This window comes from Branchiostoma belcheri, unplaced genomic scaffold (assembly GCF_001625305.1).
Source record: "Branchiostoma belcheri isolate BF01 breed outbred unplaced genomic scaffold, Haploidv18h27 scaffold61, whole genome shotgun sequence".
NCBI lineage: Eukaryota > Metazoa > Chordata > Leptocardii > Amphioxiformes > Branchiostomatidae > Branchiostoma > Branchiostoma belcheri.
Window position 1 is genome coordinate 531,814 of NW_017804254.1, and position 26,628 is coordinate 558,441.

General features: G+C 41.1%; 1 protein-coding gene and 1 pseudogene across 1 annotated transcript; both read left to right on the forward strand.

Moving 5' to 3' along the window:
* The first annotated feature begins 279 nt into the window (after positions 1 to 279).
* Positions 280 to 6,493, forward strand: LOC109482883 (transmembrane 7 superfamily member 3-like). The gene is made up of 10 exons (XM_019785760.1): positions 280 to 435; positions 1,188 to 1,496; positions 2,010 to 2,299; positions 2,693 to 2,867; positions 3,103 to 3,189; positions 3,386 to 3,466; positions 3,854 to 4,006; positions 4,343 to 4,440; positions 4,696 to 4,858; positions 5,334 to 6,493. Exons 1-10 carry the CDS (start codon positions 366 to 368, stop codon positions 5,570 to 5,572), a joined length of 1,665 nt encoding a protein of 554 aa, XP_019641319.1. The 5' UTR covers positions 280 to 365; the 3' UTR covers positions 5,573 to 6,493.
* A 2,672-nt stretch (positions 6,494 to 9,165) lies between these two features.
* On the forward strand, positions 9,166 to 26,357 carry LOC109482959 (annotated as a pseudogene).
* The last annotated feature ends 271 nt before the right edge of the window (positions 26,358 to 26,628 follow it).

The following is a 26,628-nucleotide window of genomic DNA, read 5'->3' on the forward strand; positions in this document are numbered from 1 at the left end:
ATAGTCGATTCTACTTTTTTTCTGAAGCTGATGTGAACAGTTAATGAATTTCAGCGATTGAAGGTGCGTTTGGATGCTCACCATTGAAGTTGTTTGGAAAGCAAGTTTTGTCTTCGAGAGGAAGAAAATAGTATCTGAAAATTGTATTTTGATATTTAAAATTTAAAACTATCACGATATTTCAAAGCATAGATTAAAAAGATACAGAGATGAAGCATGTTATATCGATAAAAAAATTCACTCAACCCAACCTAAAAGTTCCCAATGGTATCTCCCAACTAAGATGGCCGCCGAAGGAAGTAATATTTTGTTTGGAAGATTTCAGATCCCTTAAAGTCTTCTTTTTGACAGGCTATCCGCGCAAGATGAGTTGGTGGTGTCTCGTAGCTGTTTTGTTTTCAACCCTGATGACTCTAGATGCACGGAATCGCACCGGTATGCTTTATTAACCGTGGAAATTTGTTTGGTGCTGCAAAATCTTTGAAATTAATTTGATTTTCTTGTAATATGAGTAGAGAAGCTGTCATAATGCCAAGATTTCCACAGTCTAGGTGTTTTTAGTTTCAAAATTTGGTGATTCTTTACGTTCAAAGGATGTAGACAGTCATTAATTGAATAATTCATAGAAAATCTTGATGGTTGAACATGAGTAACATACTAGTATAGTATAAAGTTATGACCTGCAAATAACACTGCGCTGTTGTGCATGATAAGCCGTGCAGACTTGTGCAAAATTACCGAAAACGCCACAAAATTTACCATTTTCGGTAATTTTGCTACAAAGCAGCAGTTTTACTCTAGTGGCGACCCGGGTGTGTTTAGAGCGTATATACTACATATTCGGTATATTAGGGAGATCTGAACATTGCCAACCCGGCCAACGGTGAGGTAAAATTACAGGGAAGCTTGGTACACCCGAAAACTGGGACGAAAATGGAGTACTGTGAAGCCAATGGGAAATTATGTTCGGTTCTGCCAATGGCGCTTTCCGCGACTCTTGCTGAGGACTATAATATAGGCCCGAATCAAGAATATCCATGGCTAGTACATGATATAAACTTACATGTATTCATGGAGGTTTGAGACTAATCTCATTGATATACTAGTATTATAGCGTTATGTTTGAAGTTAAATCACTGTAATATATAGCAAATAATCCGTTTCCACATTTTCATCTTTAATTTCAGAAATATCGCTATTCAACAACACGTGGACCAATGCTACCCTAGGACCAGGTGACACGATAGATGTCACCCTGTCCAATGTGAGTGTTAACGCCAGCTTTGCGATGTTACACCTTCACGCTATCAAAACCACCGTGGTGGGGTCATTGACCCCAGACTACCACACCTACACGAGCGTCAACAACTCGGACGTCGGCCTGTTGACCCTGCTGGAGAAGGGTCAGAGTTCAGTGACCTGGTTCGTCAATTCTACGCTTAATGAGACAAAGGGTTGCAAGGTCTGGATGTTGGCCCTGGAATATAACACTTCAGGTAATTAACCTTCCCCCTGCTGCATAATATTGATAATCCCATGTCCTGTACAGATTTGGTACAAAATAGCTACCTTGGCAGACTGAAGGTTAATAATGATAAGATTACAGTTACTGTGTTTGGGCATGATTTGAAGTACATACTGAATTTCATAGTATGGTGATGAAAATTTGATTGTTATCTGACTGTGAGTAGCTAATTAAATATAAGTTGGAAAACAGTGGTAAATCTATTAGTGTTTTTTCACATCCTAATTTATTTTTGACATGAAAAAACTTAAACAGAAAAAACAAATCATTTGAGCAATTGCCATGACATTACAACCAGTGAATGGTAGGCAATTGGGTGATTTGCCTACCAACAATTTGCATATGTCTTTAAGTAATTTGCATGTATAAGTAGTTGTTAATATCATGATTTCTAGGACAAGTAGATTTTTTTCTGAAGATTACTAATGAGCTTTAAGTAATCTTCATTCTCCCCAATAAAAATTTAATGTTATTGATGTCCTAGATCCTATTCCCGGCGCCTGTAACCAGGAGTTTCCCCTCGACAATGACCCCAACATCCACGTCAACTACAACCTCTACGAGACTGTCCTGCAGTTCCAGTTCTCCAACATCGGTTTCCCGCGCCAACCCAAACGCATCCCGGAGTGCGACCAGGGATCGTCCGGGGACCACCGGCTGAAGTACGACGTGTACCGGTACTACCTGCCCGAACGTGACTTCAGTGAGACCAGTCTGGTACAGGGGCTGAAGAGAATGACTCTCCCGGCAGACATCAGAGCAAATGGACATCTGGTGAGAAGAAAAAGTGTTCATCTTAAGCCCACTGCTTTCTTTGCATCCCAAAATTCCAAAGCTAATGTCTTTATCAAGGCTAAGGAAGATTACGAACCGGTTTTCCTGACATTATTCTTCTTATGTCTGGACGTTTGGTTTATTTTAAAAATTCATTTCCTTCAAATGACAGCAATCTGATTGCCTCCTCTTCTTTTACAAGGAACAGCCATATACACGCAATCAGCATTTGCATTATGTAATAAAATTGAAGTTACTACTACATATATATGGACCTGTGAGGAAATCTTCTTATACTGCTTAGTGACTTATGTAAGACTTGGTAAAGATGCAAACATTTGTGTGGTATCTTTTGTTTGGCACATGTTAAAATGTCACATTATTTTTTATCAGATAAGAACCCTGGACAGCAAGAAGAAGCCCAACTTGACCTTGGCATCATTCAAGGGACAGGGAGTCATCTACAATGTTGTTGTACGTGATCCCAAACTGAACACCTCAGCCTCCTACATTCCTGTACATACATACGCCTGCAGCTTCATTGATACAGTAGCCGGCTGTTTTGCAAGTAAGTATCAACACGTGGTGTTCACAACAGTTCATGGTTTGCTTTTCCCTTAGATTTATCTCACTTATCTTGTAACAAATTACTAAGAATTACACATTTCAAATATTTGGAATGATATGAGGAAAATAAGATGAAGAAGCACACCCACCCCAACATTGAATGTATTTTGTATGTGTGATGTTTTGTTAGCCTTAGCCTTATAACATCTCATTTCTTCTACACTTTTTTTTAATAGACAATGATGTAGCCAAAGGCCTATGTACCATTGCTGGTGTCATCGGTCTCTTTCTGTGCTTTGCTGGACACAGATATTTTAAAACAGGTAGGGCCCTATTTAATCCTTTATTTTTAAATTGGTCATTATCAGTGACGGCTAGAACAATATTTCAGATGGTTGATATCTTTGTGACATACTTCAGGAAAAACTGCTGTAAAATGCAGGCTTGTTGTTCTGAGAGACATTTGCTCTTTTAAGTTTTATGTAAGAATCATCTTCAACTGTACTTCATGTCCCACAGAGCTGTTTATATTTGGTTTCCTGGCAACCATGCTGATCACCTTCATCCTCATCTCCATGAATTCAGACGAGAGTCACGTCGGTGAGTCAGAATTTCTCTTCAACTTTTAATGGGAGATATTCAACTGAAGCGATAGTCTTTATATGCGGCTGTAAAAATGGTGAATTTTGTCATGTTTGCATTCTGGGAAAGACTATTGCTATTGCTATTGCTATTGGCGCCACCCCTTCGTTTTAAATAGCAAATGCCAATTGATCAATGTATATCCTATCTGCATCAAGCTTTGGATGTATTGCATGTCAGAAGATTGTGTATCAATGGCTCCACCCCTTTGTACATGCCAAAAACAGTGTCTATCTCCCATACAGTCAGTGGACCATGTCAAACATTGTATATGTTCCCTTCTAGTTTGTATAGGTATCTCCTGTATGGTGGACCATCTCAAATGTTGTATCTGTTCCCTACCAGTTCGTGTAGCCATCTCCTGTACAGTGGGAGTAGTAGGTGGGATCCTGTGGACCATGTTCTGGTGGAGGTTTGGGCTGGCAGTACTGAGTGTGCTGTTAGTCGGCCTTGTGCTTGGGTACCTGTTTGCCTCCATCATTTTCTTCACACCGTTCGGTAAGACAACAACATGCAATGGTCTGAATTTTTCTATATACTAGATAGTCATGTTTACCTTTGCAGAAGGAATACATAATGTCTTTGCTCTGTTTCTTCCTCTTCTTCGCCAACAAAAAAGGTCAATGACCTGGAACAGATGGCTGTCACCATGGTAACTGATGATGTAGCAGACACCCTGTGGTGTTGGATTAGAATATTGTAGCAAGTTGCAGGACAGAGTTGTAGAGGCTGCTCACCATATAAATAAATGTGTTTGAGTAAGACATCTTACTGTTACCACTGAGAAATCATGGTTTGTTTGTCATGTAAGACATTTTTTTACATTTTTTTCAGGAAACCTGAATGTGTGGGTGAACGACTTCAACTATGGCATGTCCTTTGCCTGTGGGATCATGATTGTCCCAGTCTTTCTGCTGGCCTTCACAAAAACTGTGAGCAAAGCCCTTCCCTTATAAACAACTTGTAGTTGGTCAAAGTTCTGTCTAAATTATAATTGTGATGTAATGAATGAAAGACCTTTTTTGTACATTCATACTCTTACAAGCTATGGTCATGCATGGAAATACAACAGTAAAGCAGAAGTGAAATTGCAGTGATATTTTACTATAACTATACAGACTTATTTGTATGTGAACTACTATGTACAGGTTCAATTTCTTACCAAGATGTGTCCATGTTTCCACCAGTTAAGTATCGTGTCCTGTTCTGTGGTTGGCTCGTACGCAGTCATCCTGATGCTGGACGCCTACCTGTACACCAGTCTGTCGTACATCGCTCTCAACCCCATCAAGAGGGCCGTGGTACAGGACTTCAGGGTAGCTGTCATCAGTGCACCCTTCCAGGTCAAAGGTATGGTTCAGTGATGCCTCCTAGTGGGACTGTTGAGTAGTGCAACCTAGCTGTGGAAAGTTTCACATACATGGACATGTAGCATAGCAAAAGTCTGTTCTTCTTGAACTTCACAAACTGTTCTTCTAGGTATGTTACCAGTTGGAAAATAAATCATGACATCATTCTAGAGGTGCCATTTTTGTTAGTAGTGCAATATCTGATAATCAGGGAGACCAAATACATTTACTGTAAATCACTTTATGTTCACTGTGGCAAAAGTTTACAGTCTGAGAAAAATGGACATGTTTGCAAAACTATACTTTCACACTGCAACAAAAAGAAAGCTGGCAAATTATCTGTTCACGGTAATGATAAGTTCATGGTACAGAAGAAACTGCGGGTGTAAAAGTACTGCGAAAAAATCTTGATTTACAGTATGTCCACAAAGAAAACCTATCATTCATTAATGCCATCGAATCATGTCTCTTGACAGATTATGTCCTGGTAGTTCTGTGGGCACTGCTGAGCATCCAGGGAGCGGTGTGTCAGTTCTACCTGGAGCGGGGGCGCGAGGACTTCCCGCCGTGTCCGTACGAACTCTACAGGAAGAAACGACAGAAAGCGCTGCCGCAGCCAAACATCCAGCAGCCCGAACCGCAGGACAGACAGGAGACAGAACCACTGCTCAACAACCAGGGACCACCAACATATGTCATCAACCATGTCACATGATGCAGGTCATGTGACGCACTATTGACCAATCACAGGTTAACTAGAAACAGTATGTCAGCAGAACAGACTGTGCCTGTGCAAACCCTTGATTTTTCACGGTTTTGTTGGATGTTTGGTCACCGTTGCATTACAATTTTTGCTGTTGCAGAGGGTATCTTTTCCGCCATAACATTTGGAAACTACAGATGGAATGTCAACCTTATGTACGCAAATATAACCTTATATGACACGTTCTGCCAAAGTGCTATACACAATACATTACAGGTTTCGCACAGGTGCAGTATGTTCTGCCAATGTTCTACTAGGGACCCTTATAATTACCAACATAGAGTTCATAATACATGTATGGACAAACAATAGACTACATATTCATGACCACTTACTTTTGTTGTTTCAAAAAGTGATCAGTGACTTTTCAATATTCAAGAAGATATCACCCATTGTTACAGAGTACATTTATACAAGTAACTGTGCAACGTACATGTATGATTAAAAGTGGTACTTGTAGATCTCTGCATATCAAAAAGAATTTGTATTTTTCCATTTGATATGCCTAATATTAGTAAGTAGTTTGGGATAATGTAAGCACATTTTCCACAAACATGATTTATATGACCTCAAAATCTTACTCCTTTGCTTAGTTTTCTAAGAGAACAGATTTGAATCATGATAGCAATGGTTGACTTGTAAAGTGTAGAGAATGTATGAGTATTTATAAACAGTTAAGTTATATGGTGTTGTAGTCTTAAAGACATGTCATCAATGACAAAGTTGTCTCTAAACTGTTAGCAAACTTCTTACACCTGGCTGTACTTCTGAATTTTCTATATAAGGCCATGCTGATTTGATTATATTGATGACATCTGCGTGTGCATGAATTTTTGTCCGTTTCCCAAAAAAAGTTTTTGACCTTACTGTAAATCGTACAAAGTAGCTGCAAAATAAGCAAATATATGCCATAAATTGCCGTAAAAAAAATAATTGGAAAATGATACTAATGTCGCAGAATGCCAAAATCCATTCCAAAGGACAAGACGAAATATGAAGAAATGAAAATGTATGATTTACCATGCCAATAAAAAATTTGTTCAACCTTCATGACCACCTAGATTTCATAATGAAGGCAACTTTTTTTATATTTGCTTACTCGCATCAGTTTTGGGGTTCCCAGAGGATGTCATCCATATAATCAAATCAACATGAATGGAAGAAGTATTTTTACAGACATAGGAAATTGAAAAAGATAGTATCATTTAATCAAGGTATTACTGATTTTTTTTCTGTGTTCAAATGTTATACAAAGCCTAAGTAACAACATTCTACCATGCAACTGTACATACAATATTAGTAAAAATTAGCTGTTTTATATTGATACTAGGGATAGGGAGGCAACATGGCCTTTCCAGTTTAGGCAGATGCAAAAGTTGTAATGGTATTTTCTCTTCATCAAATAAGCACTATTATCTCAACTCTTAAGTTTTGTTACCAGTATTATTCTCAAATCAGTTTTTCATGTAAATGTCTTAACTGTGCTAAAATATTATGATATATTTTGTACTTAAGGCATCAACCAACTTAAGTATTCAAGGCTGTATTTGCATATAATAACATGTTTGAATAGGTTTTTGAATAGGTTTGTTTAAGTACCATCTATACAGGAGTGAGCTTCTCTTTTTTATCAGCATTATGTATGTATAGGTTTGAATATGGAATAGCCCAAAACAGTTTAATATACAGTCAGGTATATTTTTATACACCCAATGGACATGGACATGTATACTCTTACAGATCAAGTTATCTGCTTTAAGGAATGGTACCATGTTTATTGCGGCAAATAATATTTGCTATCCAAACCATTTCTATTGTGACTGTATGCATATTAAAGAGCAATGGCTTTACTGTCTTTTTTCATACAATTTCTGTCCCTCAGTATATCAATCGTTACCTAAGGCTCATTTCAATACCATCTAGTTATAACAGTTTTAAGGCGATATTATGTAAGATTTTCACTATTTTAAACATCGTTGTTTTACACATTTTCTTGCGCTGTAAGCTACTAGGCCAACCCTACCTGGGTTCATAATGACATTTTGTGAGTAACAGATCGACGATATTGCGCCGCAAAAACGTGTTTGAAGCTGCCGGAAATACCCGAACCGCTGTTTGTTTACATTCTTTTTAGGAGCCAGTGCATTCTCGTGCTGCGCTGAGTCGCAGGAAAAGCGACATAGCGACGCTAATATATTGAAAGTTATTGGAAATGAATCTCTAGACGAAAATGTCAATTATATATATTTACATTTTGGGCACAAAAGTCTTACATAATATCGCTTTAATGCTAACATGTTGTACATGTTTAAGAACTCTGTCATCTTCCAGATGCATGCCAAACAAGACATGCGATTTTTCTGATTTCATTACGATTTTTTTGGAGGGGGAAGGGGGCGTGGTACTTATTTGTAGACACAAAGCTTTGTCTTTGTTCTCCAAAATGTAGAGCATATTCGCGTGATCAACTCCTTGTACGCCACATGTACAAGCGTCGAACAAGCCAACAAAATACTGCAGTGCTGTATTCCTTGGGTTATTTCTATAAAAATGATTTAAAGGTTGACAGTCTCTCTGGTAGGAATCCATAACAAGATGATTCTTCTCCTAACACCAGACAACTTGTCTACAAAAAAGATAACCTTTTGGGGGGAAAGTTTAAAAACCTCAGACCACCTGTTGGCACGCCTCTAGGCAGACGACGTACATTCCTGTTATTGTTTATGTGCGGTGAAGTGGAAAATCACCCAGGTGACAACACGGGTACTGTGTTTCTTGGATGTCAACATCTCTCAGTGGGTCACAGGATTTACTGGTGTCTGTGATATGTGTGCTCTCTGAACATCTCTAAACCTATGTTTACGTCGGCTTATTTTTCGGCGTGATTTTAAGCGTTTTATCGGGTTTTCTTCTTGTTCTGGTATCTTTCTTTTTACATCATCAACACAAATGATAACTACCTGGCAAATGGATACAGCCAGACCAATTTGTTACTATCTTGCAGCCACCACAATATCTGCTTGGGGATCATGACCACCAGGGCTTGACCAAAGGAGGGTAAAGGTTAAGACATTTCTAAAGAAAGAAGGTGTGATGACGATCAGCTCTTAATCTCCTTGAGGTATCTGTATCTGTCGAAGTGATGCCTGAAAAGATAAAACCATTCGAAAATGAGTGAATGGATACACTATCACGTGCAGGCCCTACAATTCGGCTATGACTGTCTTTTATTAGGCCAATATTCCATGAGAAAGTTGACATGATATCTGACTACCAGCAGTTGAAAGGTAAACCGCAAACTACGCCCCTACTTCCACACAACAACTTATTGTCACCTTTCTTCGTTACCGAACATACCATTACCGTGATTAGTGTAATCACGAAGATTAACACCAACGTACAAAAGAGCAAAGGTTTCGTTTGACGTAGTTTAAAACTCCTTCCGACGATTACCATATACGGCAGCAAGTTCGAGGCCGTCGTGACGTCATGTTCGTGCGCGATGAGACCCATCCCTCTCCGGGCGAGGTATGACCTATCCCACCTGACCCAACCGCCTAGCTTTGTAACGACGCAGAACAAAAGAACTAAACAGGCAGGGCCAGAATAATTGCCGGAGCTGAAAATTGCTCTCGCCCGGTCGCTTCGTGTAGTTCTGGCGAGCGGACAGCTAGACGAGCGCTCGACATGGCCTGTGTCGCTCTGACGCAGCTATCAGACGACCTTTTGCAATGCGGGATCTGTAAGAAGGACTTTAACAGGCCTAAGCTACTCCCCTGTCTTCACTCCTTCTGTGAAGGCTGTTTAGCGAAGCACTTAGAGGAGAATCCCAGTCAAGGGGAGGAGTATGAGGAAGTGCCGGCATGTCTGACGTGTCCTGTCTGTACGACAGACGTGCCCGTGCCCGATGGAGATCTGCAGTGGCTGAAGGATAACCACTTCATCGTGTCGCTCGCCACGAGTGTGGAGATCCAGAAGAGGCTGATCAAGTCAGACGTGGTGTGTAACGTGTGTGACGGCGGACAGAAGGCCGCGGCTAGATGTCTGCACTGCGAGGAGTTTCTGTGCGCCGAGTGCGTGTCCGCTCACCAGAGGGTCAAGCTCACTCGAGACCACCAGGTAACACCTTGTACTATGCTTGTACTGAGGTGACATTTCCAAACCGGGGCCCGGCCGGGCTGTTACGTTTCAGCAAAATCAACAATCCATATCAACAATATCCGCAGATATAGTGCCCATTATTATTTTAAAACTTTTGTTTATGTTTTGTTGTCTTTTATATCATACCTTTCGTTCCAACACACTGCCCGGCCGGGCTCCGGATTGGAAATGTGACTTAAGGATACAATATGTTTACTTCCATTCGACTCAGTTCAACACATGCTTTCTTTAAGTTGTGTTTTGTACATATAAAGTTGACCTCGACCTTTATCTGAGTTGCGACACGGTTTCAAGCCGGGTCCATTTCGTACTTGTAGTCATAGTTGCCATAGAATGTTTTTGATGGACGAATTCAAGCTTCACTGGAAAAATATACACCGTACAATATACAGAGAAGGGCACATCAAAGCTGTGGCAAGGATTATCCTTCCGAGTGTAAAATGGTGTCTGACATCACACATTAAGCGCAAAACACCCTCTGGCGCAGCTACGCACTGACATATTCGGCTGGCTGTCATTATGTAGAGGTCACTTGTCACACACCCATAACGTTTCTCGTTCTCTCCAACATTCCACGATTCCTCCCACCCTGTTAATCACCCGGTCTGTACGAGTTTCACATCGATTCAACAACTTTCCTACAACCTAGGACTAAGTCTTGGACGTTGTTGTGTGTAAGAAAAAAAAACACTTCCACGATTTTATAACTAGATCGTCTCATTGTAAATCTGAGGCGTCGCGTAGAGGACACATCTATGAAGTCTTACAAGATGTATCCTTGAAGCAACTGTAGTTGTGTAATACCCTTACTGTAATTATAGCATACCCTACATAAGTAAATAATTATACACTGTAAAATCCACTAGAATTTTTAAAGTCCCATGTCTCAGAGTGTGGTTAGATTTAATGCCCGCGAAGAATGTACCAGTCCTTCTGTGGCTAGCTTTGATGACAAAGTATTAACGGTTCCTAATAGATTTGATTGTGTGTCTTTAAACACAGGTTTATATTCCTACCATTACTTTAACCTTAGGATTACGTGGGCAAACCACGCTACATTTACACAAAATGTAGATCCATGAAACCGGTTCTGGATTTCTACGTTCATTTATAATATTTCACTCTTTCTTCTGAAAAGCCCCCGTCAATATGCGAGAAAAACAAGTACCAGTGTGACTCACAGAGAGCAGAGGTCAAACCGCTTAATCCTGTGATCTCGTGGTTCTATTTGACTTGCTGATGATCTCCTTAGAACATTGCTATGTCGTAACACTTAAAAGGAAACATTACTTGTTAAGAATGCCTGACCCACTTATTATACGATCTGCACGTATTTCAATATTATACAAATAAATGTTCCTATGTTGAAATTGTCCTTATCATACACGGCAGATGGAGAAGTGAAATCGCACGTTTTTTGGCACTATTTGTCAGGAAAATCGCCATTAGGACCGAAATAGATTACTTGGCAGATCATTGCACAGTTGAAACAAAGAAAACACAACACTTAAGGGGGTAAGTGGGCGCTAGCACTACAAAAACATGCGTTTACTACTGAAAGTAGCAACATGGCATGTCTTCTTGTCTCCTTATATTATATTTTTCTTCTGTTCGGAACAATATTTTTCTTGTGAGCAACATTTATCAACTACACAACAGTCCCAGTGGCCAACATAAAGGGTATTCAAAAAGCTATTTACACTTAATTTTTCACGGTCCACAAAACATAATTGCAAGTGTGTTTACTCGACCGCCGCAATTAGCCCCGACCATGCAACGAGAAGCATATTTCTGATCAAAACATACAAACATGAGGGTTCTATGATAAGTTCGCATACATATGCATGTACCTTTGAAAACTGATTGACACAGAAAAGGCCGTATTAAGTGGTCTTTTTCAAAGGGAAGTGACAAGTCCACATATTCCATGCATGAGTGTTGCGTGACAAATTTACCAGGGAGGCAGTGCATATGTTGACCCTGTGTCATATGACAACACGACATTGGTATCTTTGCCCTTGGGGTAGTTTAACAGTTGTAGTTATGTCTTTCTAAATCTATTCCTACACAATTGTGTTAAGCAAGAAAAATATGCAAAAAAAGATGGCACCACTATACATACATAGACCATTTGGAATCATCTTTTCTTCAATACATTCTTTATGAAATTGTAACTAATATCAATAGAATTATTGTAACTCAGTGAACTAATATCAATAGAATGATTGATGGTTAATTGTCTCCTTGTGCAACGTGCAGCTGTTCGAAACTAGACAAAACTCATCTATTGTTATGAGGACGCTATGAGGTCATGTCCAAATCTTCTCGAGGTTCATGAATTAGCTATAGTGACTTTTGTGTATATTGTGCATAACCTGCTTCATGTTATCAAGGAGCTTTGCAACAAAGTCTTAAGATTATGTAAGCAAAGGGAAGGTTAAGGGCAAGGTGAAGATCTCTGGAGTATCATATTTTCTCCTCCTCCTATCTTAAAAGTCCCTCTCTCCATATAGATAAATTTTTTGGCAGGTCAGTCTTGTAGACTATCTTGTTCGCACCTCTGGTGACTTCTTTGAAAGTCCGTCTTGGTTTTGCAGACCCTGCTGCATACACTATATGTGTGCTGTGTAGTGAAAGGTGCAGTTTGTGCTGCAGCCTTTCGCAGTCTCCGTTTCTCTGCTGCAGCTTCTCCCCTTCTCTTGTCTGCATCTACAACACCATTCTGCACAGCTCTGTCCTTTATATAAACATAGAAGAATCTGTCATGCGTTTTTGGAGTGCAGTGTAGTATCATGTTGTGTTGTGTTGTGTTGTGTTGTGTTGTGTCTGAAAGGTCAAGTACACACGGTTTGAATCCACCAGCTGAATGAATATAATATACGGGTTTGTTGTACATTAGCACGGCGAGACAAAGGAGTATCCAAAATCCTTTGTGTAGAAAAGGTGGGTGGAGACGATGAGACGGTTATGGCCAGGTGCATGTGTCACTATTGTCTGCTGTTTTTGTGTGCCACCGGACCAAGTCTTAACTGATAAGCACCACAGACACCAACCAATAGTTACCAGCTTATACTAGAAAAATGGCTTAACATTTCTTAGTATATGTGTTCAGCTCGGTGCCTTAGAAAACTAAGAACCATTGTATAGTTTCGTGACGTTCTCAGCAAAATAGTGGTTTCATGAAGAACAGCACTCTTCGCAGTATCATTTCTAAACATTTTACATTCTAAGCATCATTCACAAATTTATTGTAAAGAAGGAGTCGTATAGCTCAATGTGACTATCCATGAATGGAATTATGATTTAAAAGTAAGAGAAACAATCACACAGGAAAGACATCACAAACTTTTCTCTGAAGATAGCGAGACAAACGTCTAGATCTGAGACAAGAAATACAGAAACAACAAAACAAAGTGAGTATAGGGACACGAATGTGTGTCAGGTGAGTGAACTGTCCCCGTATCAATGTTAAACATGTTACAATGGTCATGGAGACCTTGGTTTAACACCTGAATCAAAGGGCACAAGGACAACGTTAAAAGACATAAATCGTTGACATTTGGGGATATAATTAGACAATGGGGCTGTTTGTCAACGGTAATGTCCGTCATTGATTCGCCTGATAAACTCCTTGTTGCACTGCGATCTGATCTGGCCACAGAGATCATGAAGATCATTTCTTACAGTAAGACAAGATCATGTGCTTGAATAGTAACGTTCGAATTTTTTTATTTACAAAAAATTGTTTAACACAAGCTTGGCTGGTTGTGATTAAAAGAACTTTACTATTCAATCATTCAACAGTTTGATGAAATTATTTTACGGAAGATCATGCGCTGCCAAAGCAAACTGTAATATTTAGCAGACTAACTCCCTTGCATGTTCTCTATTTGGCTATTTGGCCGACCAAGTTCTACTCTTTCCAACCGCCTCCGAAGCCTGGTAGAGGCTAGTGCTGCCGTGTCTCTACATGTTGAGTCGGACGGTGGAGAGCCCCTCAGGTCCGAAGAGAGCTCGCCCAAGCCACGATAGACTGGACACCAGGCTATTAGTTTGATCCGTGGAGTCATTCTACAAGCATGCATGTGATTATGAGGCGTTCCCGAATGATTTTCACTCGCACCAGGGCCGGAAATACCATTCCATAATAGACCTTCACAAATGACAGTAGATATTTCATCAACTTAAAATGATAATACATATAAAAGTGGTTCAAGACATTCACGTATAGTGTATTTGTATCTCTCTATTATACCATTTGATTCCTATTGTGGCCGTACTTTACTACGGTTGAGGTATTGTGACATGTGTCTACAAGCTAGCAGACCAAGTCACAGACCTGTCTATTGTCTGTAGTGGGAGGAGAACTGTTCAATACCTCTATTGTACCGTGCCTTATCCAAACGTCCATGTGTAAATGGTTTGAATTCCACGGACATCTCTCAAATACATGCTTTGATGACAACTCTGACAGGCCGATACAAAGGATTATTGACTGCTTTGTGTAAAATGACGCTTGAAAAAAACTTGGTCATTGTCTGTCAGCTTTATCTATCGCTATATATACCCAAGGAAAGTCACAAGGTCAAGACAAGCATCCAAGCAAAACTTAAACCAGATTGTATCATGGATTCCCCTGAAATCCAGACCAGATTTTGAGATATAAGCTCGGCTTAACAAGGCAAAATTGGGGGCTTAACCGACCACGCACGCATACCCAAAACGCCTAGGCATATGTACATACATGTACTATAGTGTCATTTTCCGTGACAGTGGCCAGTGAACAGGCCATTGTCATCATCACCCTATACTCTATTGCTAAGATGTCCATTCTTAAAGGCACCCAATGCAGAATCAGTGCATTAACACCGAAAATATTCTGGATAAGGCAACTCGTATGATATTGATATATATTGTCCCCTATTACTTAATATTAGCACATTTACATCATTATCTTATGCTTTAAACAGTTTTTAATAGAGCATTTAAACAAGCCCCATGATGAGTCCTTTATTTCTCGGAACGTTCACCAATATATCATAAACCCAGCAGATTTTTTCCACACACTGACGTCGTATTTTTGCTCCGTGATTTGATTGTCGACATAAAGTGTGATTGTTAAGTTTAAACTTACTGTGTAAATAAGAGACTACAATATTGACTTTAAACAACCCAATAATTTTCAAACCCTGAAACCAGTGTATTGGGCACCATTAGGATATGGAATGACAATAAGGTTACAAATATATACTTAGATGCAAAATATAAATAAACAACTCATTCGTGTTCAAGCCTGGGCACGTCCTACAGGAGAGGGGTTTCCCTTAGGCAAAACAGCGGCACCCGTCAGTACATTCTTTACGTTCAAACACATGGGTCTTTTATTAACAGTTAGATGAAGACATTCATCAACCACCATAACTTCAGTTATTTACTGCTTGCAACACGCTATATATATATACATAAGGCATCTGCTTTTGAGGCATCCAGTTGGTAAAGATAAAAGGAAAGTATACGTTGTATAAGTTGTTGAAATTATCAAATATCCGAAGATTTTTTTTTTATTTACTTCAGATTCACCTCAAAACAAGGCTCGTGAGAGCCACTTACATGTTTTGGGTTACAGTGATGACTGCGTGGTCAGATATTTGTTCACCCTTGATTTAAACCGTTGGAGGTTGTAATTAGCGGTGAAACATTCACGGGGAAGCTTGTTCCACAGTGAAGTGGTTCTGGGGAAGAAACTGTCAGCATGAAATTTTCTCTTGACTGATGGACTATTAAGGAAGAAAGGGTGATTTTCTGCTGTTAGGGTGGCTAAGCGTGTTCTTGCAGAGAATGTTCTGAGTGGGGGTAGAAGGGAGTGAAGATGATCAAGGATGCAATCAAGTAAACGTAAAAAAAATAAAGTAAAGGTACTAGTAGTTGTAACGTCTAGTTTCAAATATGTTCTAAATGTTTGGTTTGAGAGAAAGATACAGCAACAAATTTTACTGCTGTTGTCATATGAAATTCTTCTCAGATCGAAGCCGAGTACTTTGTGGCTAAAACAATCTTCTTGGTATCATGTCTAGATCTAGAACACAGTAGTTGTCCTTCAGATATTGTGTATTGTGTACAGCTCAACTTACTTTCACTCCCTTTGTTCTTCTAATGACTATATTATCTTCCCGAGTGGGGGTCGTCCTCTTGTGAGTTGTCTGCACTGGCTTGTCATTGGTTCGGCAGACCTGTTTGATTTGATGGCGGATGTGCACAGCATAGCTGAGAACCAATGTCTGGAAAATCTGAAGCTGTTTTGGCAACCACATAGGCCTGGTTGACAACTCCAGGTGATTAAGAGATTTTCATGCGATAACACGCGTCAATACGGCGGCGATTTTGAGGGAGAGTGCGGGAGAGGATTTTGAGTGAGGGAGAGAATTCTGGTAAAACAGTAGAAGTGAATTGCCAGTTCTTACAGTCTTTATATCTAAGACTGATTTCTAAGTAAACATTAAATACGTTCGCAGTACATACAAGTAACTTTGTTCTAACAACAGAAAACTGTCCTACCTACAAAAACATTGTTAGCTAACACAGATGAACTTTCATGCTTTCAAAATTTTCACGTTTTTAAACGGGAGCCCCAACTTGTAGAATCAGATACGGAGCATACTAGCAACAGTTGCGATCTGGCTTACACAAAATACACAGATCAGATTTCTACGCTCTATGTTGTGTTAAAGTCTCTCCTTGTCTGTAGGATTTGAGCATTGTCTGCTTTTCAACAAGTAGCCTACATCGCAACCAATGTTTATCATTTTATCATCGACACAGAAGGACATCTTTTATGGGCAGCGAGAGGCTGTGTAAGAAATATAGACTTCTAATTGGTAATGAGCTATATATAAGAGGAAGTGGCCACAGTAGAAATAGATGGTAGTTTTAGGGCCATACCTCCAAGCATGTTCATGATCTATCTATCTCTATCGGAAGGGTCAATGAACGACCGATGCAAATACTTTGCCCTACAGGGTTGGCTTAAGTTAAATGGAGCGACATGGTGTCAACCTGGCGACTTGGACACACGGTCGACTGAACAGAGGTCAAACGAGACAAGGGTCTGGAAATTAGGCGAAGAGGCATCGTTAGTGAGGTTCAATATGTGTCGCGCACGGACAAAGTTTTCCACCAAACTAGTCTTCTTTGCCTAACGTAACTTTGAGAATGAAATCTACTGCAACACTGTTCAAAAACTGTGCGACATAGGGAAGATTTTCTAAAGCTAGACTGTCCATGAAAATGTATTAGAAAATATGAATGACAAGAAAAAAAAAATGATACAAAACTGGCAATTGCTAGAAAAAGATAACATGCTCTTTCGGCTTCTTGTGTCTTTTCAAAATGCACTACGCCCCAGCTCTTCTCTGACTATCATACAAGCAATAGTGACATAGCGTGTTGCAATGTAGTTTGAAGGCAATATATTGAAATATAAATAGCCCCTTTCAAGAATAGGACGACAAAGGATCCAAGTTGCGCGAGGAATATATATCTTAAAGACTGATAGTACAAACACTTGTATCGATTTATAAATTGTCCCCAGCAACGAAACATTCAGCCTTGACAGAATTAGAAACATGCCGTGAGTGGTGAAGCATGAAGTCTTCAAAGGGGTGGGCATACCGCCGCACAGGTGGAACAATGTGCAGGGCTCAGCCAGGTCAAAGGGTCAGGAATGTTGATTGAAGAGTACGATATGAGGGTGGGACATAACTTTCAAGCACGATTTTATTTTATTCACAATATGTCGTTTCTACAGAAACGACATTTGTTTTCATACGTTTTTATACAGGATGCACCAAACACACATAAGCGTTTTTTGTCTGAACCAGTACCATTAACTTGTGAACAATAGCACACTTCAGAAGCGGGCAGTGTTGACAACAGATGAAACCAAGTGAGAAGTAATATGACAGGTGACAACTGACGTGGAAGTCATTAACATGACATGTCCCCCAGCCTGCTCGGTGAGTCACGCATGGCGAGGTCACAGGTGTGGCCCCTGTGACGCCCCCTGGCGAGAACGCAGCATACAACAGCAAATGTCAATTATAGTTTGTAGTAGGGACATGCAGTCACTTACAGTAACATAATATATTAGTTCTTCAATGAAATGACACGAAATCTCGACCCTGCCAGAAGATTCCAGTAGTTCTGTTGTGAATAATCAGACTTGTGTACAGTAATTATCAGCAGCTGCAATGCGGACTGACCCTGCAAGGAGGTGCTGTTGGTCTACAGGTGTATTATAGCCACTGACAAGTACACACCACAAACTAACAAGGAGATGCCCCTTTTCTCATTTTTCATCGTCATTAATGTCTCAACAAATTACAGATTTCTTATCATATCAGTGCACACTTTTGTAGGGGGAATATTCAACCATTCAAAATATAAAACACTTAAAAATCACTATGTAGACAAATTTATGCTATGTCCTGTTTATCTGTACAACATGTTTTTTTTTCCTTTGAACCGAATTCTGGGTCCAACATACACACAGCTCTTACAGTTATTGTTCCGGAGCAGTGCAGTATTCACACACTTTCACACAAATACGGTTTCTGTGCTGCAGAATATCTAGGGTTTATCTCCTTTGTGGGTTTTCATGTGTATAGATAAGATGGACTTAAGAGTTGCCCTGTAGCCACACTCCCCACACATGTAGGGTTTTTCACCAGTGTGTTTAAGCACATGCCTTCCCATATCACCTTTGCTCTCCTGTACCTGTGAGGTTGACTTGTTGACAGGTCCAGGAAAGTTCACATCACACGTTTCCTGCTGCGGGCCCATGTCTGTTGTCTGGGTCTCCTTCCCAGGGTGTTCATTGCAGTACATCTCCTTCCCAGGGTGTTCAGCACAGTCCAACTCCTTCCCAGGGTGTTCAGTGCAGTACATCTCCTTCCCAGGGTGTTCAGCACAGTCCAACTCCTTCCCAGGGTGTTCAGTGCAGTACATCTCCTTCCCAGGGTGTTCTGCACAGTTCAACTCCTTCCCAGGGTGTTCAGTACAGTTCATCTCATTGACAAGGTGTTCAGTACAGTCCAACTCCTTCCCAGGATGTCCAACAAACAGGTCTGCAGTAGAATGTTCACATATGGAATTTTCTGCTGGGGGGGGGGGCAACCAAACAATATGTTAATATATAATAGTTCATTAAAGTACTGCTCTATACTGATCTATAAATAATTACGGTTTAGGAGGCTAACACCTGAGGGCTAGAGAGATAATGATCATGATCATGATCATGCAATTTTGCAGTCTGACACAATACAAGTGGCAAATATTATGAGTGGCAGAGAACAGGTGCACAGTGGCTCAAGTCTAAAACAACCTGATACATTTTTGTCTCGCCATTCTAAAGGAAAAAGCTAGTCTGCTATTACAATGCACCAAGAGACTTCATTTGAGCCGAGACGAAAACAAACGTCTAAGTTTCGTTGGAGGGTTGCACGTATGTTTGGTTTCGCACACCTGCCCCTACCAACCCTACCTTTCTGGCCATGCTGGCTGGAACTCATTACATACCTTCTATTATCAAGTTTCCATTGGCCCAAGCAACTGTAGGGTGTTGGCTTGTTTCATGCGTAGTTTTGCAACATTATCATCTCCCTCGAGGCACTTGTGTTGAAGTGTTGTGGCAAACAGAATCCTATATCATATCCTGGCCCATCCCACCAGTGTTCTTTATTTTCCCTTAAGCTTGTACACCTCTCCTTCTGTCTAGTTTAACAGTTCTTGTACATTTTATTGTATACTTCGAATTTTCTTCATAAATAAAAACATAGTTCCTATGACTAAGTCTTGCTCGAGTTGCTAATAGTAGTGACTACCACCCCCACCCATAGCTATAAAGACAAGTACATTTGTTAGTGACGCAGGTATAGAAAGTAGTGCAGAAAAAACTCTTGAATCCTGGCTAGAGAGACTTATACGAGAGGTAGCCAGGAGTAAACTGCGCTGTATGGTATAGAGAGGTATCGATTTGTATACCGTATGATTTGGATTGTGAAGATTCCCTGTTCGTGTATAAATGCGCGGCATTACGCAACCGCGCTCCGGGGTGAGCCGGCTGCAGTTCTGTTGACCTCGGTAGAGGGCCAAATCAAAGTGGTCGTCATGATCATGATGTTAAAAAAATCATAAAGTTTGTTGTTTTTAGTTATTTTGTAGATTATACCGTATATTTCAGCATATTTGTTGGCCGTGGTTCTGCCACCTTGTCCTTCTGTCGCATCGTGAGGTCAGATGTGACTGTGGCGTGGGTCAAAAGTCAACTCAGTTGGATCAGGAGAGTGACTCTCCTGATTATCCAGATAATGTCCTTGTCCAGGTGTAATACATGTACTAGTATTATGAACACCAAAAGAAAGGAGTAACTCGAAGGTTGAGTCTGATCGATCTATGCCGGGCTCGAACCCTCGCGCTGGTTGTACCAGCTCACAACCAGCGCACCAACCGATTAGGCCAATAGGTCCAGGATCCATTGGGCTGGGTAGTTAGTGGCGCCTATATACATACTCTAGCCTCCTTCGCAGACTTGTTTATTTAACCATTTATGAAGTTGAATGTTCTCGTAGTAATAGTATATAAAGTAATCAAACCAACCTCACAAATTCGGTGTACATATAGGTCATATAGTACTTTCCGTTCCCGAAAGCTGCCCGGTCGTGCCCCGGTTTGGAAACATGGCCTCAGCATTAATCAACCCAAGGATAATATGCACTGTCCTTGAAGGCTTGATCAACCCAACTTCATAAGGCCACAGCAAGCAAATTTTATGGATGACATCCTCCGCACAGAATCCAAATCTGATGCGAGCGGGCGAGATTAAAAAAAAAAAAACAAGGCGGGCGGAAAAAAAGCCTTTGATTCAGCGGGAACATTACATATGCGCAGCTACCAGCACATATCACCGCATCAAAGTAAAAAAAACAAAACATTAAATAAGAGCCTTTTCTTGTCTCCTCTTTTCCTAGTCATCTGCCATCCACGTTCCGGTATGGCAACAGACCCATTTTCGGTATGTTGACCACTGTCAAAATCAGGCGAAAATTAATGCGAGTGCTTATGTCATCCATAAAAATTACTTGCTGTGGCCTAATCCTGTGAATCTCTGTCAGGTGAAAACCCTGGAGGAGCTGCGGGGCGGGAAGACCCATGACGTGAAGACGCACACGACCGCCCCCTGCCGGATCCACAAGTACGAGCCGCTCAAGTTCTACTGCCAGTCGTGCCGGACCCTCATCTGCCGGGACTGCTCCGCGTTCGACCATCGGGACCATCAGTACGACTACCTGACTGACATGGTGGAGAAAATCAAGGACTGCTTCAAGGATCTCATTCAGGTGTGCTTCGTAATGATTCTATATCAGGACTGAAAAGAAACTAGAAATGTAATATTTGCAAAGCAAATGCATAATGTTTACCTTCGCATAATCTGCTGGTAATTCTTATTAAAAGCATTCATATAAATGGTGATAGGAGTCTAAATCCCTCCTGCTATAAAATTGCAACATGATTTAACCCATCACTAGTTACCATGGTGATAGGCTGTCTGGCCCAGGTCATTGACCTTTTGTGTTTGGAGAAGAGGAAACTGAGCAAAAACAATATGTCTCTCTTCGGTAAACATAATAAAAATTGACGCAGCGGTATGCCTGTAGTTAACGTTTTGTTTGTTTGTTTATTTTATACCACCAGAGGAAACATATCGCAACTGCTTGGCGTCTTTCAATGTGCCTTGGAGGGAAACCCCAAACATATCATTAACATGAAAAAAATCTTTCAATGATAAGAAAAAACAAAAAGTTCATGCTTATCATGAGTCAATAATATATAAAATCAAATCAATAGAAGTCAATAAAATATAAAGTGACCTTTGAGATAATATGCCTTAAAGTAAACGAGTCAAAATGAGTGATGTATGTCGTTTCATAAACCTGTATCTAATAGGAGAATCTGTAGCTATGATATTAGCCGTGTTCAGTTTGGTCACCAATTGTATCAGGAAACTCGGAAAGTTGTATTTGTCACTGATGCGTATTTCGATGATATTAATAATACTCACGATTCCTTTTGCAGTAGTGTTCATGTTTTTCTTCACTAGATTCTTGTTCTACATCAAGCTGTTTTAGATTGTCGTTGTTCTTTAAGATTTTACATCAAGCTCTTTTAGATTGCCGAGTAACCGTCTGTATATTCACCAACGTAACCGCCTGTACATGTATTACAGAGGAGCGAAGAGAAGCTGAACAACTTCCAGGAGTCGAGCCAGACGCTGGACGATGTGGAGCTGGAGGTGAGTAAGAAGGCGTCCACGGCGGACGAGGAGATCGACGCCGCGACGGAGAAACTCAAGAAGGAGCTGTGCGACTACCTGGACGAGAAAGGGCTCAAACTGAAACAGAAAGTCCGAGAGGTAAGTTTGTTTGGCCACTGAAATTAACTCTTGTCTGTTGTGACGTAGTCGGTGTTTTTTGGGCGGTAACTTTTAGGCCACGTTGATTTGATTATATGGATGATATCCTCTTGGAACCCAAAACTGATGCGAGCGTGCAAATAGAGTTTGGCAAAAGAAAAGTTGCCTTCATTTTCATTTCTTGACATTCTCTTATTTTCCTTTGGAACTGGATTTTGGAATTCTACGACATTAGTATCGTTTTCCAATATTTGTTTTGCAATTTATGGCATATGTTTGCTCATTTTGCAGCTGCTGTGTACGATTTACAGTACAAAACTTTTTTGGGGGGAAACTGACAAAAATTCACTCATCCATATAATGAAATCAACTTGACCTTATAATTATATAGAGGCCGTTGATGTCTCCAGTATATATGTCTTAATAGGCACAAAGGAAAGGGAAAGAATATAACAATTTGCAATGTATTTTCAGGTACACGACGCCCGGCAGAGACAGCTGTCCGATCAGAAGGACTCTGTAAGACAGAACATCTCAGACCTGGGCAGTGCGGCTGGGTACGCTCACAAGATACTCATGCTCGGGTCCAACTTCGAACTCATGGACATCAGCAAGGAGGTCATTGACCGGCTGCAGTCCCTCCTCATGAAGGCCTTGCCCAAAATTGCAGACGATATTTCCAAATTTGATTTCACGGCATCAGATCCAAGGTAAGGGGAACTGCGATATGGTCAGAGAACTTAGGATAAATTGTAAATGTTTGAATAGTCAACTCATTTTTAATAAACACTTATAAATCATGGTAATTTAACGAGTCCACACTCTCCCTTTTTCAGATTCTATGGTCTTGACATCGGGCGAGTTGTCACGGACATACCCAAGAAGCGCCTGAGTAGAGGGGAGTCTCTAGACTCGGGAGTCGGGAACGACAGTATCTTCAGTTCCACTCCTCCCATCCCTGAAGTCGACGAAAATCCTACAGTCCCCAACGGGCCGGTGCTGACCAACGGGACAGCCAGCCCAGAGACCGCCGGGCGGAGAACGAGCTCCACCGGGTCAGTATTTCACACGGCATCGGAGGAGTAGAGTTCTTCTGCCGGTGCGCACAGCAACGCCAGTACGGGGTCAGCCTCCAACGGGACATCCACTCCTCCAGCACAGGGGCAGACCAAGACATCGCCAGAACCACCAAAACAGGCGGGGACCACAAAAACAACGAAGCTTGGGGAAAGAAGGTCATATTCCACTAGTGACACCTCCGTTCCTCCCATGGGGTATGGTTTCAAGTCTACTCCCATCAACAGGAGCAAATCCACCAGCACCATGGAAACAGGAACGACTCGGAAAAGTTTCATGAATGGAATGGGAGCTCCAGGAAAGAAAGGTGAGTCTACTTACTTCTCCTCCGCATACACATAAAAACAGGGAAAATATTATCTTGAAAGTTCATCTGTGTTGGTAGAAGTACATTATGAAGTAAGTTTAAACTGTAATTTCCAACACAACAAAAAATTGGACTCACCCAAATTTTCGACTGTACAACTCCAGTCTTTTTCAAGGAATGAGCAATCCACCGCTTCCGTGACGTCACGCAGATAACACACGTGACTCCGTGAGCAGTGGATCATAGGTTGCAGAAAGTCTGTGGCGCCCCCCGTCTCTGTTGAGGGATGGCTGTAAAGCCCTGATGTATATGGCCTCTTTAATCCCTCGTGCAAAAAAGTCCGGTTCTGTGTCCAAGATTTTTACTTTGTCCAGTGAGACTGAATGTCCAGGGGATTCTATATGTATATGTTGTGAAACCTCAGAGGTAGTTGAGCTAGGTCGTTTGTGTTCTAGGAACCTAGCCTTGAGCGATCTTTCAGTCTCTCCGATATAGGTTTCCTTACATGGGCCCTTGGAATTCTGTCCTTGACACTGTATGTGGTACACCACCAATAGGCCAATAGTCCAAAACCCACAGTCGGTAACCAGTACCAGAGTAAGAACAAGAGCCCGAATAGAGGCCTAGTTGTCCTGCCCTACAGAAAAGGCCTGAGTGAAGGGCTCAGGAGGATCTTTGCTACATACGGGATTAAGACCTGTTTTAAACCAACCAGAACCCTCCGGAACATACTGGTTTCACCAAAGGACAAAACACCAAAAGAAAGCAAATGTGGGGTGGTGTACCACATACAGTGTCAAGGACAGAATTCCAAGGGCCCATGTAAGGAAACCTATATCGGAGAGACTGAAAGATCGCTCAAGGCTAGGTTCCTAGAACACAAACGACCTAGCTCAACTACCTCTGAGGTTTCACAACATATACATATAGAATCCCCTGGACATTCAGTCTCACTGGACAAAGTAAAAATCTTGGACACAGAACCGGACTTTTTTGCACGAGGGATTAAAGAGGCCATATACATCAGGGCTTTACAGCCATCCCTCAACAGAGACGGGGGGCGCCACAGACTTTCTGCAACCTATGATCCACTGCTCACGGAGTCACGTGTGTTATCTGCGTGACGTCACGGAAGCGGTGGATTGCTCATTCCTTGAAAAAGACTGGAGTTGTACAGTCGAAAATTTGGGTGAGTCCAATTTTTTGTTGTGTTGGAAATTACAGTTTAAACTTACTTCATAACAGGGAAAATATGTTGTGGCATACTAGATCATCTATACAGAAGCTTGAATGCCATGTGCTGTTCAGGCATTTCCTGCATTATTACAGATCATTACACGATTAAACAATTGCAAGAAGCTGATATGTTCAGTCAGGAATAAACGTACAGGTACGGTCAAGTGGAGCATTGCAGAGAAGGTTGTGAGTGGGAGGGGGGTGCTTCGGACAGCAACAGAAACTTTGAGAGAATGTGGAACGCACTGACACACACCGAAGATGATGTTGAGTTGGCTACGTCAATCACGAGTAATTAGATTATAAAAAATATAAAGGTTAAAATGATTTTCAAGTGAACAAAATGTACAATGATTTTAGAAACTACATCACAGCACCAATTCTCGAGTGAGCCATAAATCAGCCTAAGGCAAGATGACATTTATGTGGACACGGGTCATATCATTGGGCATCAATAATGACTAGCATGGTAGCTGATGCAATTCGCAAGATATCAACTTCTTACGCCATGATTATGTCTTCTTGTAGCAGCAAGTGGTAGGGCATATCACAGAATTCGTTGCATGGCGATTAACTAACGAACTCGGAGAAACCTATGATCATTTGCTCTACGTCTACCAGATGCTACGATACCATCTATAACCACGTGCACCTCATGCTCAATGCAACACCTGGTAACTTGCGACTAATGCAAAGAATGTTTTTGCCTGCTGGCAAAATCTTTTGTCTTCTCTGTTGCGGTTATATATAGAAAGATCGAACAGTCAAACTGGTAATTATTGCATTAAGTGTGGCCTAGTAGTCTGCAGACAGTAGTCTGCCGTCTGAAGATAATCATCCTTAAATGATACAACCTAGCATTAGTGCTTGCATAAGGTAAATAAACATAAAGACAAACATTGTATATATGAGTGTGTTTGAGCATAGAGGTAGAATTCCATACAACCTCTTGGTTTGAGTAAGAATAAATTAAATAGTTTGTTGAGCTGGGCCATGCGAAGGTGAACATGATGCATTTGCTTTGCAAATATTATATTTCTAGTTTGCTATTTATTTATACCTCTATCATTCCCAGCTCCACCGGCCTGTGCCCGGATGCTGCCGTGTGGTCACCTGTGCGGAGGCGACCATGAGCCGGGTGAGGACGACTGCTCCTGCAGCCAGCTGGCCGCCTATCGTCTGAAGTGCGGGCACGTGGAGAGGACCTACTGCGATGCTGAGACCGCCTTCTGCCGAAAATGTGCCGACTTCGTCTTGAAAGTCGGCAAAGCTGGTTGATTGAGTGAGACCATGTTGATATCAAATTCGAACTTGACATGGTTAGGAGTGGAATCTTCTTAGTCTCCACCAGACTCCTTTGCAGGCTGAGTAAATAGTAGAAATCGGCCGAAAAAGAATGTAGCTGGCCAGGGGAGTACTTGTAGAGGCAGGCAAACTGGACCCTCTATGACCGGCCAACTTCCCTGGCTAGCTTCATTCTTTTTAGGCCGATTTCTACTATCTATTTAGCCTGCCAAGGAATCTGGTGGATAGTAGAATCTCCTGAAGTTAACCGAGATCTAAGAATACTGCAGTCGTCCCTCAGTAAGACATCTGGAACAGTGGTATGTTTCAATGTTATCAGTGACCAGGGAGATATGCAATGCAAAGGTATAAAAGTGAAAATTGTGAACTTGTGTCATTTAGCCCCTGACGCCCACAGGCATAATCTCCAAGAAGATGTTTTGATGGAGGTAAGACAGTATCAAATTGGCCAGTCTG

Excerpts from the sequence above, each read along its gene's own strand:
- LOC109482883 (XM_019785760.1), top strand. The coding sequence starts at position 366 with ATGAGTTGGTGGTGTCTCGTAGCTGTTTTGTTTTCAACCCTGATGACT. Across the intron at positions 436-1,187 it reads AGATGCACGGAATCGCACCG|AAATATCGCTATTCAACAAC; the intron begins GTATGCTTTATT and ends CTTTAATTTCAG. Across the intron at positions 4,859-5,333 it reads TGCACCCTTCCAGGTCAAAG|ATTATGTCCTGGTAGTTCTG; the intron begins GTATGGTTCAGT and ends GTCTCTTGACAG.